Genomic DNA, 15,000 nt, shown 5'->3' on the forward strand with positions numbered 1-15,000 from the left:
AAAGAAAGATTCAATTTGTTTTTGCTCACCTGAACGCGTACTTCAGGAAGATTGACTTTCATGGCAAGTTCCTCCCTTGAATAAACATCGGGGTAGTGAGATTTTTCGAATGCTCTCTCAAGTTCGTGCAGCTGGTAAGTGGTGAAGGTCGTTCTGTTACGACGATGCTTCTTTTTTCCGCCGTTCCCGTTAATATCGTCCCCGCAACCCGCGCCAAGTTCCTCATCGCTACCACCGCCGGTTGAGTTGCAGCTGTTCTCACCTGGAAACGCAAGCGGCACGTCGTGCCGGTCAGAAACGCGCTACTAGAGGGACCTTCGAGGAAACGGTCGTTACGGCTAATGGGGGTTGGTAATGGTCATCGATTTATCCACCGGCAACCAAGCTATTACCTCTATTATGCGAACATGATAATGGTAGTTACGATCACCATGGACTCTGTTACTTCTCGACGTTTCATTCGTACGACCAATGTGAAGTTTTATTTTTTGTTTTTTTTGTTTTTTACGATACACATATTCTTAAAAAAAAAAAAAAAAAAAGAAAAAAAGAAACGAGAAAAGTATCATATCAGCATTTATTTATTATTCGTATCTCGTGTGAATCGAGATACGAATAATAATTTAAAAAAATAAATAAATAAATAAATAAATAAAAATAAATAATCGTAAATAAATATATTTGTTAAATAATTTCTAATCGAACATATTGTCGAAATATAAATTAGAAATGATATATAAATTCATTGTTCTCGACTAAAAAAAGAGTTATATATGTGTATACGTATATAATAAATGTTTGTGATACTCGATCGGAAGGTTTAAAAGAAGAAAAAAAAAAAAAAAAAAAAAAAAAAAAAAAAAAAAGAAGAAGAAATAAATAAAAAGACAAAAAGACAAAAAAAAAACAAAAGAAAAAGAAAAAAACAAAAGGAAAAGGAAGGAAAAAAGAAAAAGAGAAAGAGAAAGGAGGAAAAGTTGTAGATATATTTATTGGCTTAATTTTTCTTTTTCTTTTTTTTTTTTTTTTTTTTTTTTCCCCTTTAATCGTACATATTAAAGAACAGTTATCAAAGTTTACTTTAATAAACCAGCAAGGTAATATTCTTAGATGTTAAGAAACGGGACAATATCGGTTTTTAGCATAAGTTGAAGACCACTGTGTAAAGTGTGCGATAGCACGTACGTTCATACACTGGGTGGCACGTGAGAAATCAAGTGGCACGATGGCAACATTTGTAAAATCTTATATCGTGCTGTACGTCGGGTCAATGCTGCTTATCTACCGTTTTACTAAAGCAACCGACTAACAACCGTTCTCTCTCTCTCTCTCTCTCTCTCTCTCTTTCTCTTTCTCTCTCTTTCTCTCTCTCTTTCTTTCTCTTTCTCTCTCGTTTACTCGTGAGCTACGCTGTGTAATCGTTAAATGAGCAAAGAGAACCGCAAGATTTACTACTTTCGAACGCGCACGCGACCATTTTATTTGCAAATTACTCTCTCCTTCTTCTTTTACTCTACACACGAGCAATATTTTTTACGTAGACAAAAAGCAAAAATACTTTCGATGGCTCTTAAAAAAAAAAAGAAAAAAAAAAAGAAGAGGAAAACAGTAACAAAGAAAGAAGAAAAAAAGAGAAAGAAGAAGAAGAAAAAGAAGAAGTAAAGTAAAGAAAGGAAAACATAAACCTGATTAAGATATTATAAAGAACAAATTAATTTTATAAATATATATATATAATAAATATATATATATATAAATTGATTAGTAGTGAATAATGAAACAGTTTATCTACATATATATAGAAAATATGTGAAACGTTTTAGACGAAGAACAAATCAGTTATATCGAATGTGATCATTAAACGTAAGGATATAAATCATACTCACACAAATAGACGTATACATGTGCGTCTAGGACGAAGATCGACAGAATACTGAATTGTTTACGATCGGTCAGTTAGTATATATGTATGTCTGTATGTATTGTATTTAAATAGACGAATCAATCTCCGAGATGTATTACGTAGACGTACATACATACGTATTTACCTTCCTCTGTTTACAAAATTGATATCCTATCGTCCTATTATCTCGATACTATCTCTCGATAATATTTTGAAATATGTAAAATAATTATTCTTTCGACGGGACGTTATATATCCTTACGAAAATAATTCAATGAAAGTTATTGTACATCGTGTTATTTATAATCCTTTGAAAGGATTAATCAAAGGGAGGATAAATCAAATTTCGATTAAAACATGATAAGTAAGTACTTACTTATATATATATGTAATGGGACATGAGATATATAACATAGAATATACATACATATATTATCGAGTTTCAAATTGATAAAATCAAACGTGAAAGATCCTTAAAACATTCCGTCTATTATATGCGTAAATTTATATATCTATTAAATATGATCTTCCTTTGGAAAATTAATTAAATAATAAAACTAATCATAATATTATTTTAATCGTTAATTAAATAAAAATGATAAAATTATTATATTTATATTATTTAATAATGTATAAAAGTTAATGGCATTTGAGTAACATCAGCCATCAGTAACATCATAATCTTTCGTGGACATTCATGCAAGTGTGAGGTATATATATTCAAGCTCTCATTAACTGCATAATTAACCTTCTCTCGCATCGGAGCGCAGCGCATTAGATCGAATTGTGGGGGGTAATCGGGTGGCTCAATGGCGGCTCGGCCCTAAGCGTCGGCCCTACGTGCCTCTCTTCTCTCTCTCTCTCTCTCTCTCTCTCTCTCTCTCTCTCTCTTTCTCTCTCTCGCTTGCTCTTCTCTACGAACGTCTACTACTCACAAGCCTGGCTTGTGTCCGTGGAAGAGCTAATAACCTCGCCTTGCTTCGTGATTGACGCGCCTATACCGGCTAATTATCAACAACAATCAATAATGGCCCCTGAGAGTTCCAACGCCACCGACTACTACTCCCTTACCACCCTTCACCCTTCCTGAAGCAACCCTTTCTATACACCTTCAACATCTTTGCTGTTTCTTGTGCTAATAGGTAGCAATGGGATTCAACGATAAGAAATTAATTTATAACGGGGAAAAAAAAAAAAAAGAAAAATTTTTTCCTACGTGCATACTCCATCTTCACATATTTTTTTCTTTATTTATTTTTTGATATCGATTTATTTTTTCCTTTTTTTTTTATTTTGCGAAATAAGGATTAAAAACAAATTTTTTTCGACCGGTACGACTTATTTTTGAAAGGTGAAATACTCGTATGAAAAAAAAAAAGAAAAGAAGAAAAACGAATACTTAATACCATATCAATTATTCTCTCAACAATCCTTCGAACTTATTTATTCAATAACGTACGATAGTAGAAAAAAAGAAAATAGATAATAATTATCAATTCATAAGATAAATTTTTGTCAATAGTATATATTTAATATCCTATCCTAAAAGAAGAGGAAGAAAAAAAAGAAAAAAGAAAAAACAACAAATTCGTATTAATTTTTTCAATCTTATCCTCCGTAGACATATGTCAAACAATTCGTTGAATAATGTGCGACATTAAAGGATTGTTAAATTAATTGATGATTAAAAGAATTATTTCGCGAAAATTATATATTTGAGAGGATAAACAACGATATTGCAATTATATCTTTGATTTGAAAATATTGCGAATTGATGAGAAGTTCGAAGGTCAATCGTTCGAAGTAAATTTTCGGTAGTTTTGAGTCGATAGAGATTAGAGGGGTTGCTTCCAAAGAGGAATGGTATATATACATACACACACACACACACACACATATATATATATATACATATATATATATATATAGTAAAGCGAAGTATACGGGCGTGTACTCCGCGCGGGGATACGTCTGCGCAATAATTGGTTTCGGTGGGACAGAGTAACCATCATCGTGATTAAATTCTACCAGGCAGGCGCAGAATGTCGGCGTGACGACGCGTTCACCGCTAGACTCTCTCTCTCTCTCTCTCTCTCTCTCTCTGTCTTTCTTGGTCCTTCTGTTTAACACGTTTCTAGACTCTCTCTCTCTCTCTCTCTTTCTCTCATTTACGTCGTCTTCGTAAGACGAATTGCGAATTAAACTTCGTGATTTCGTACGTTCTGACCTCGAGTAGTTAGAGCTACTCGAAATTTACACTTTAATATTAATATAGTATAATATATATATATATTTTTTTATTTCTCGTAAAATATCTTTAATTTGATATTTTTTATAATAATAAAAATAAAATAAAATGAGAAAGAAAAAGAAATATATATATATATATATATATATATATATATATATATATAAGGCAAAGTTTCCGATCGAAAAGGTGTCGGTCATTGTCGGTATTTCTACGAGAGGAAGATAATAATCGCGGATACTGTATGTTTAAGAGGGGAAGCGTGCGCCTGCTGCTGCTGCTGCTGCTGCTGCTGTTGCTGTTGGTTGAAAGAGAGAGAGAGAGAGAGAGAGAGAGAGAGAGAGAGAGAGAGAGAGAGAGAGAGAGAGAGAGAGAAAGAGTGTTCTATCGCGTTCTAGCTACTTAAGAGATTGACACGAAAAGATAGTATAATGGACGAAGTGGTCGGCCCGTGCTTTCTTAACCTTCCTACCTCCTACCCCCTTCACTCCTCCACCACTCCCTTCCACCTTTACTCCGACTTACCTACTGACTCTAATGGGCCAACACTGATCGCTGATAAATTTTAAAACGCCGTGGGGGCCCCTTTTGATTCTTCTCGGCTGCTTAATCGAGTTAAGGTGCCGATTAAGAAACAGGCTGCCGTCACGTTAACGCGGTACGATCGTACCTACACTAAAGTTTATTCCTTTGTCCTACCGTAAAAATCCTTTGGACGTTGTTAAATGCGAAGCTTATCAATCGTTTAACTCAAGAGCATATTTTCCTTCATATGAATAATAATAATAATAATAATAATAATAATAATAATAATAATAATAATAATAATAATAATAATAATAATACTAATATAGTTAACTATATATATATAATATATTATGTATAGGAAGACGTTAGTTATTAAGATAAAAATTTGGAAGATATATTTCTTCGATAATATCAGTGTTAAAAGGGGAGATATATTTTGAGATAAGAGATAAAAATTTTTTCAAATGGGAATTTTGTCTTTTACCGAAAGAATTAATTTCCTTTCCTCGTCCTATTCGATCCACCCACATATCCGCTCATTACCCCCTTCGACGGACCAATGATATTATCATTCACGTGTGTTATAATAGATTTGAAATAATTATCATTTTTGATCTTAAACGTTTTCGTTAGTTCAGTCAGGCAGCCGCCGATATTGCTACGATCCAACCTGGTATCCTATAATCCATCCCGTTCGCCGTATTTGCGAGGAAAATGTCACGTGCGATAATTAATGCTAAACGGATTAACTTCCTCGAATGCGAGCTCTCGTATTAATCCGATTATAATGGACTGACGTTAACTGTGAAAGGTTTATTACTCTTTTCCTAAAAGAAGTCACCTTATTCTAAGTTGACAAGTAAGTACTTACTTAGATAGATGTGTACATACATATATATGTATCTACATATTACGTATATATATATTTATATATATATATATATATATATATATATATATATTATATATATATACATCAATATAGATAAAAGTGTATTCTCGCGAAAACTCGGTCAACGTTAATATCGTCGTTTATTTAACATGGATAATTAACGTTAGATGGATATAATATTAGTACGATATATTACGGAATGAAAATAAATTCATTTTTGTTTATTAACATTGATAAATTGAAAGTAATCTAAAATGACATGAATTTATCTTACGTAAATAAGATCTATGATGTTATAAACAGAGAGAGAGAGAGAGAGAGAGAGAGAGAGAGAGAGAGAGAGAGAGAGAGAGGGGTGTAGACAGGAGCGTAAGCAAAATAATTTTTTTATCCTGGCAGGTAAAGAGATAGATATATAAATTGAAAGAGAGAGAGAGAGAGAGAGAGAGAGAGAGAGAGAGAGGGTGGATGAAAAACTTCGTTGCTCGATGTTCGACGAGACGCACGATACGCCGTCTCGTTCCGTCGTTTATACTTAAGCATGGCTGTCGATTCGAAATCTAATTTCCTTGATCGGCGTGGGAGGACAGGTCGAGACAAAGAGGGAGTAAAATCGGGGTATAGGAAATAAGAGAAAGAAAATGGTATGCCGTCACACAGAGGGCTTAGCTCGCCGACCAAAGAAGATTACAGAATTTGTCTTCTCGTGGACCGTCACCGGTGTTCTTCTTTCCTTCTCTTTTCAACCCCTCTCCTTTTTCTTTTATATATATATATATATATATATATATATATCTTTCTCTCTCTATCTATCTCTATCTATTTCTCTCTCAGTCTCTCTCTCTCTCTCTCTCTCTCTTTCTCTCGTCTTCTTCCAACGTTCTCCAACCGACTCTTTCGGTTTTTATCTCCGGAACGAAACGCAATGGCCACTTTGCGCGCCGGCACAAAGTTTCGACGGAAATTTCTTCGTAAAAGCCGCTGTCACCTTTCGCGCGATTTAATCCGACGCACCATATCGATCGTACTCTTCTCCCCCAGCTTCTTCCTCATCGAAAAGAATAGTGGAGAAACAGAGAGAAAGAGAAAGAGAGAGGGAGAGAGAGAGAGAGAGAGAGAGTAGAAGGGAGAATCTTCCGACATGGACAAATTCTTTCGTAGATTAGAACGTAACAAGATAGGTACCTATATATATACTTGAATATACATATACACACACACACACACACATATATATATATATATATATTTATATCTTGCAGAAGACTATTAACAATCATGGCGCAGTATACAATTTATGTATCTTGATTAAAAGCTTTATTAAAATTCTACCGATATCTATCTATATATGCATGTACGTATTTATTTATTTATATATTTATCTTCTTTTTTTATTTATTTTTGCTCCCTCTTCCCCCTCACTAAAGAATGATATGGTGAACGATCGTAGATATTAAAAAAAAATAATAATAATAAAACAAAAAAAAAAAAGAAGAGAAAAAAAAGATAAAAAGATCGAAACGGAACGTTCGTTGTTCTCTCTCTCTCTCTCTCTCTCTCTCTCTCTCTTTCTCTTTTTTCTCCCTTCAGTTTCTCTACTCCGATCACTTACGATTATATTAGGAAAAAAAAATGAAAAATAAAGAATAAAGAAAAAGTGGAAAGAAAGAAAAAGAAATGATTTATTTATAACTTCGAAATTTCAAATTTACCCCAATATCTATTCCTAAAAAAAAGATCATGGACGTTGGGAGAATATTTGGAATATATTTGTTTTCCTTCTTTCGATAAAAAAAAAAAAAAAAAAAAAAAAAAGAAAAAAAAAGAGAAAAATCTTTATTTTTCTTTTGTAATTACTTTCGACAGCGCACATGTTTCATAGTAATTTTTGATAAATGCTTATCCTGAACGGCCTTTGATCATCGTTCGAAAACATGTATGGTCGAGTAATCCGCATGTCTTTTAATAAAATTAATGAACAGGTTTCATATCTCGAGTCCACTAATCCTTGGACTGTCTTCTCGACCGTTGGTTCTGTTCAAAAAATATTGTAATAAGAAAGAAAGAGAGAAAGAGAGGATATACGAGAGGAGAAGAAATGATTCTTGATCGTCCATAGGCTAAGAGAGTATCAGGTTCGTCGATTATTCGCGTACCCAGTATCGAATTATTAAATTGTCAAAGTGCTTGCGAACGTGTGCTCTTTAAGAACTAGTTCTCTCTCTCTCTCTCTCTCTCTCTCTCTTTCTTCTCTATCTGACTCTTGCCTTAGAGAAAAGGCTCTTAAGCTGTCATCAAGTTCTTGCCTCGAGGATAAAGTTTCCTTCTAAACGGGACAACGGACTTTGAGAGGAGACAGCAACTTTGTTCTATTGCCCGTCGGTTTGTCATGTTTCCGAATGAAAATATAATTTGATAATGATAATCATCGATATTCATTTTTTCATCCTTTTCCTCCTTTCTCTTCCTTTTTATTTAATTTAATTTAATTTAATTTTATTTATTATTAGTTTTTTTTTTCTTTTTTTTTTTTTCTTTTTCAAATTTTCTATTACGATTCTAATTCTTGTTATTTAATTTTTAACTTTTCATCTTATTTTCCTTGTTTTCTTTTTTCTTCAATTTTTTTTTCTCTTTTAATCTTGTTCTCTCTCTCTCTCTCTCTCTCTCTCTCTCTCACTCGCTCGCTCGCTCTTATTCATCACTATCGAATTTGTAATAATCTTTCCCGACGATATGATATTGATACCACTTGGACTAATTCATTTAACGTTATCACGCAAGGATGGTACTTAAATGATATATGAAAAGTTTCGAAAATTTCAGATTGGAATGCCTCGAGTTGAATTAATCCTATCAGAACCCGATTTTCGTTGAAATCGTTCGAAATAGGAGCCAACTGAATTTCCGATATTTCGTGTTTAAGGGTAACGGAAATACGACGATATAAACGAACGAAAAGATGAAAGATACCGAGAGAGAGAGAGAGAGAGAGAGAGAGGGAGAAAGAGAAAGAAAGAAAGAGAGAGAGAGAAAGAGACAGAGAAAAAATGAAGAAACATTTTTCACTCTCTATCTATCTATTTATAAATACGCATATACATATATTACTTTCGTAAAAATATTTCGTTGATTTTTAATTATTTTAGAAATGTTTTTGAATTTTTTTCTTCTTTTTCTTTCTTTCTTTCTTCTTTCCTTTCTTTTCGCATATATATATAAATATATATGTATATATATATATATATACGTATACGTATATAAAGGCTGCTTGTAATAAAGGAGAAAACTATTTTCTCTTTCCCGTTCCCCCCGCTCTCCCCCGTCTCGTTATGGTTACCGGTTAATAATTTAATTGTTCTCTAGCGTGCACGCTTCATTGGGATATCTTAGCCGGGATCGGCGCACGAGCTTCGTTAGCTTTTATACGAAAGGGATATACATATAGAGGAAACTTACTACACTTGGCGTGTTAAAATTCACATTTCGTTGCTCACCGAGCCAATGAAATTCTTTCGTAATGATTAAGTACCTATCTACTATGTAAAATATTTAAACGTACTTATATATATATATAGAAATGATATCAACAATTAGAACTAGACTGATTATTATAACTGTATGTATATGTGTTTGTATGTATTTGTATATATGTTTAAAGGGAGAAAGAGAGAGAGAGAGAGAGAGAGAAAGAGAAAAAGATTAAACAATATTATTTAACGATAATAATCGAATATATTTCAATGAAAACATATCACGAATTTGGCGATACTCATTTTGTCAATGGATTTCAGTATACCGATTTTGAATTATCCAGGCGTCAATATTAATCGCGGTAATGACGTACTGATTGCTAATCGGTGCACAAATTACACGAATACCACCTTGTCACGAGCATCTGGATATATATATATATATATATATATATATATACACATACATATACACATATGTTTGTATGTCTGTTTCTCATTTGCCTATAGCTATATATATATATATATATATATATATATATATATATGTGTGTGTGCGTGTGTGTATAGAGGAATTTATAGGTAGGGTAACTATCTCTATCTTCGTTTTCAATGTATCTCTCTGTCTTCGCGTCGGATTCGTGTCGTCTCGTCTACGACTATCGATCACGACTGAAACGTTTCGGGTATCTCTACGAAGCAAAGTAGGTTCCGCGACGATTCCCGGTGTACGATTGATCGCCGACACCTGTGCACCAATTACTACTCGTGAGCTTTGATCCGACGGTAATTCGCTTTAATTGCTAAGCTTCTCTCACACTCTCTCTGTCTCTCTCTCTCTCTCTCTCTCTCTCTCTCTCTCTCGCTCGCTGTCTCTCGCTGTCTCTCGCTGTCTCTCGTACTCTATCTTTTATGTATTTATCTGATATTTCATTATATCTATGCTATGAAAAAAAAATAAATGTACTGACGCGTCTAGATAATTATGCATATTTATCTGCTTTTTTTCTTTCTTTCTTTCTTTTTTCTTCTTTTTTTTCTTTTTTTTTTTTTTTTTTTTTTACTATATATAAATGCGTTGCATAATGATGAAACGTTAGAATAGAATAGAATAGAATAGAATAATGGAAATATTTAAGAAAATGAAGAGACGCGTCTTTCTTTCTTTTTTCTCTTATTTTTTCTTTCTTTCTTTCTTTCTTTTTTTTTTTTTTCAAATGTCAAATCATTCCAGCGACTGGTGAGTTCGTTTTATGATTTCATAAAAAATCGATGTTTATAATAATAAAAACGTTGGGTTTTATAATAGAATTGTCCTGAAACGAACTCGCTTATTAAAAGCTTATCAGTTATTATCGATTTGTTATTATTCGTTTTTTGTTTTTTTTTTTTTTTTTTACTTATTTGCTTGCTCTCTCTTTCTCTCTCTCTCTCTCTCTCTTTCTTTTTTGTCCTTTCTTCTTTTTTTTCTTTTCTTTCTGTTTTTCTTTTTTTTCGTCGAACAAAATCAACTAGAACCTTCGCCTCGAGAGAATCGATTTCTTTTCGTTCTTTCTTCCTTCTCTTTCGTCGTTTTTTCATCGTCTGACACACACACACACACGCACACATACATACATACACACACACACACACACACACACATATACAAATAGATACGAACGAACGAACGAACGTACACGCACGCACGTACGCAGCCACACGCACACAGAGATAGGCACACAACGAAACGAAAAGCTGATTGGTAGGATGAAAATACGCGCATGTGCTCATCCGTTTCGTCGGTGTATCACCGAGAAGATTCACCTTTTTAATTTAGCGCACGTACAAATAGAGAGCTCTAGGGTAAACAAAACGTCGCTCGTTTAAATCGAACGAATCGAGGCGATAAAAATTTCTCGAACGTTCCCCATCCATCCTCTTTTCGGTCCCCGACAGCCCCACCTCATCATCCCACCCCTTCAATCATCATCATCCCCCTCTCGTATGCCCCCCCCCTATCCTCCTCTCATCTCTTTCGCCAAATGTTATAACGTTGGAGGCGAGTGTGTTCTCTACTATCTCCCAAATGTAAATTGATAGAAATTTATCGAAAAAGTGCGGGAACGTAATTAATGAAGCCCGTTTATTCGTTGAACTTTTCCATCCTCTTCCGACGGCTCTTTCCGTTGAGTTCACTACTAACTCTCTCTCTCTCTCTCTCTCTCTCTCTCTCTCTCTCTCTCTCTCTCTCTCTCAGTATCAACGTTTATTCGATGGGCCGAGAACGTCCGACCAAAAAACAAGCTGTTCTCGCAATAAACGGGTATGAAATTACACGTAATTGCTTGCACCCATATAGCTTTTTTTTTTCTATTTCTCTCTCTCTCTCTCTCTCTCTCTCTCTCCCTCTTTCTTTCTTTCTGTCACATACAGCTTCCTAATACGTATACACGTATACACATGAACAGGACCTACCTACTATTGTTTTGGTCACGCGATCGAAGTTACCCCCTTCTAACAAAGTACAGTTTTGCGTATGGCACACGTTCGCAGACGTTGTCACGATCTTTTTCCGTAATACAGACATTAGAATGAGTAAGAGTGAGACAGAGAGAGAGAGAGAGAGAGAGAGAGAGAGAGAGAGAGAGAGAGAAAGAGAGAGGGAAGGTTGGATTTTCCTTCTACTTATAAAAAAAAAATATATATATATATATAAGAAGAGAGAGAGAGAGAGAGAGAGAGAGAGAAAGAAATGAGAGAATGATCTTTCGAGAAATTATAATCGAAAAAGCATAATATCAGATTGAGATTGGCTAAGATTTATTTTGTTAAGGCATTAAAACGGGAATAAAAATAAGAATGAGAGAGAGAGAGAGAGAGAGAGAGAGAGAGAGAAAGAAAGGCATATATTTTCATTTCTTTTTTATTTTATATTTTTTTTTACGAAGAAAAAAATAATGGGACACAAGAAATGGAACAACGATCATTGATAAATTATAATCGAAAGATAGAGGTATCATAGATCAAGATAGTTGAAATTTATTTAACTAATAAACGTCTAGAAGGCAATGTATGTATATATAACTTTGTAAATTTCTACTTTATAATCAGGTGATGAATATAGGTATACCTGTGTGCTTCTCAAACCTTCGCGTTAGCTTACATTAAGATAATGTAACAACGTAGTAATATGCATTAATAGCAATAAAAAAAAAAAAAAAAAAAAAAAAAAAAAAGAATGAAAAAAATAAAAAAATAGAAAGAGAGAGAGAGAGAGAGAGAGAGAGAAGAAAAGAAGAAAAAACCTAATCTAGCATGGTCGGACTTGAGCGTTTTGCATTTTAACGAGTTCTCGCGCTTGAAAGGAGAAATCTCTGAGCGTAGATAAGAGAAACGGATGAAAACGCGGGTTTCGCATGGAGGTTTTAGTTAATCGTACAAACGATGCCGATAATTACCGTATAAACCGAAAGAAATTAATCAAGACATGTTAAAGGAACACCTGTTCCAATTATCTTATATGATTCAATCGTGCTTTCTTGCCTTTCTCGAAAAAGGTGATCCGTTTCTTTGATATGTTCGGGATATACTTAGATCGTCGTTAACTTCGTTTTGACAATAGCTACTAATGAAAAGATAAAGAGAGACAGAGACAGAGAAAAAGAGAGAGAGAGAGAGAGAGAGAGAGAGAGAGAGAGAGAGAAGGGGAATCAGAAAAATAGAAGGAAAAGAAGAAGAAGAAGAAGAAGAAGAAGACGAAGAAGATGATGAAGATGATGAAAAAGAAAGCAGATGATGAAGGCACGATCCATTAGTAGGCACGTCAATTCGGCTCTTAAGAAGCGACTGACTTAAAGCCGCTTCCCATCTATTTTTTTTTTTTCTTATCTTTATCTCTTTCTCTCTCTTTCTCTATCTATCTATATCTCTCTTACTTTATATATATATATATATATATATATATATATATATATATATATATATATATAACTATATATCTTTCAAACCGCTCCGTACTTATTAGCGGAGGCTGTGCTGCTAGGCTTTTACCTTTCTCCTCTCGGCACACGGTATCATAATTAATGATAATTCGATTAGCAGGACAAGATTGGACCATGGCTAAGCAGACTCCGATGTCCCTCCTTTCTTTTTTCCTTTGTTTTCTTTCCTTTTTTTTTTTTCATTCTTTTATTCTTATCTCGTTTTTTCTCCTTTATCTATTTCTCTTTTTCCTTTATCTAGCGTTTATTTCCTTCCTTGTTCCTCCTCTTCTTCTCCTCCTCCTCCTCCTCCTCCTCCTCTATCTACTTAATCGTTAAAATGTTGCAAATTTTTTTTTTTGCGTCCACTCTTTCCATGCGCGCGCGCCCCTTTTTTATTTCGCTTTTCTTCTTGCCCCTCTTCGTCTCCCTTTTTGTCCCCCCCCTCCCGCCCACTCCCACTCTTTTTTCCCCTTCTTCTTCTTCTTCTCCTTCTTCTTCTTCTTCTTCTTCTTCTCCTCCTCCTCCTCCTTCTTTTTTCCTCTGCTTTTCTTTTCTCTCCTTTTTTATTTTGTTTATTTCTTTTTTTTTCTCTATTTTTTCCTTTCTCTTTTTTTTTGTTTTCTTTCTTTTTTTTTTTTTTTTTTTTTTATTTATTAATTCGTTATCATACCATGTAGCAGGAGGCTACTACGTAATTTCCTTCTTTTATCTCGATAGATGATGGTACACGATCGTCAACGTATCTCGATCTGACGTCGGCGATTAAGAGGCAATTAACGTCAACCTTCGCCAAAAATCACGCGTCATCATTCCCCTCCTAACCTGCCATCCTCTTTCCTTCTCTGTCTCCTCCCCACCCCGCCCCTTTCTCTCTCTCTTTCTTTCTCTCTCTCTCTCTCTCTCTCTCTCTCTCTCTCTTTCCTCGTCGTACAACGTATGTGAGATTAATTGGATTGATATTGGAATTTATTTCCCGACGTTACGTTTGAGCGATGATCTAACTTCGTATTTCGATGACGATTAATCTTTATTACATTCATTGATAATGATCATATAAATTTTATAAAAAAAAAAAAACAAAACAAAACAAAAAAAAATATTATTATTTGTTTACTCATTTATTCGTTCATTCATTCATTCATTTATTTTCCTTCTCTTTCTCCTTTATAACAAGACAAGCATTAATGTTTTACATGTTTCTTCCTTTTTTCTTCGTTAGAATCGTTGTATATATTCATGAACGAAAAAAAAAAAAAAAAAAAGAAAAAGAAAAATAAAAAGAAACAAAGAGAAAAATGAGAAAAGAAAAAAGAGGAAAAAGAATAAAAAGGAAAGGGACAGAGAGGGAAAGAGAGAAAGAAAGAAAAGGCCACGTGTTTAGTTTCGTTCGAGATTATGCGATTTCTGTTCCCCACAACTATTATATTACTCCGTTATTCGTCATCGTTACTCTCTATCTCTCTTTCTCGATTCACCCTCGCGGTCTCTCTCTCTCTCTCTCTCTCTCTCTCTCTCTCTCTCTCTCTCTCTCGATAACGGTAGTAGCGCCCGTACGAAATTGTTTTGTCGATTCTGACCTTTCCACCGAAAGTGTTGCGTCGATACGTGCACCTGCACGAAACGCGAACGCGGTAGGTAGAATGACACGAAAACGACGCTCGTTTTCATTGCCCGAAGGATAAATTCGACCTTCCTCTAGACAAAGTGTGCCTCGAAATTGGAATTATTGGATATACGTTTGCTCGATGACCGACATATTTATATACATGTGTGTATATGTATATGTATATGTATATGTATATATATATATATATGTATATACGTGTGTGTATATATACGTAAACAGTGACGTATATTTCATTATCTAATCATTTTAATCAATATTAGTTAAAAATCATTTCAAACGAATTTCATCCAATATAATTTTACAGATTAAAATCCCATCGCTTCTTTCTTTCTTTTTTCTTTTTTTCTTTTTTTCTTTATTCTCT

The 15,000-nt window shown here is 34.1% G+C and overlaps 1 protein-coding gene across 1 annotated transcript in view; it reads right to left on the reverse strand.

Moving 5' to 3' along the window:
* Positions 1-15,000, reverse strand: part of LOC124946494 (retinal homeobox protein Rx1-like) — a 42,019-nt gene that overhangs the window by 24,160 nt on the left and 2,859 nt on the right. Inside the window, exon 2 of the mRNA XM_047487240.1 lies at positions 30-262. Coding sequence (XP_047343196.1) covers positions 30-262 — 233 coding nt within the window. The remainder of the gene's footprint in view (positions 1-29; positions 263-15,000) is intronic.

This window comes from Vespa velutina, chromosome 2 (genome assembly GCF_912470025.1).
Source record: "Vespa velutina chromosome 2, iVesVel2.1, whole genome shotgun sequence".
NCBI lineage: Eukaryota > Metazoa > Arthropoda > Insecta > Hymenoptera > Vespidae > Vespa > Vespa velutina.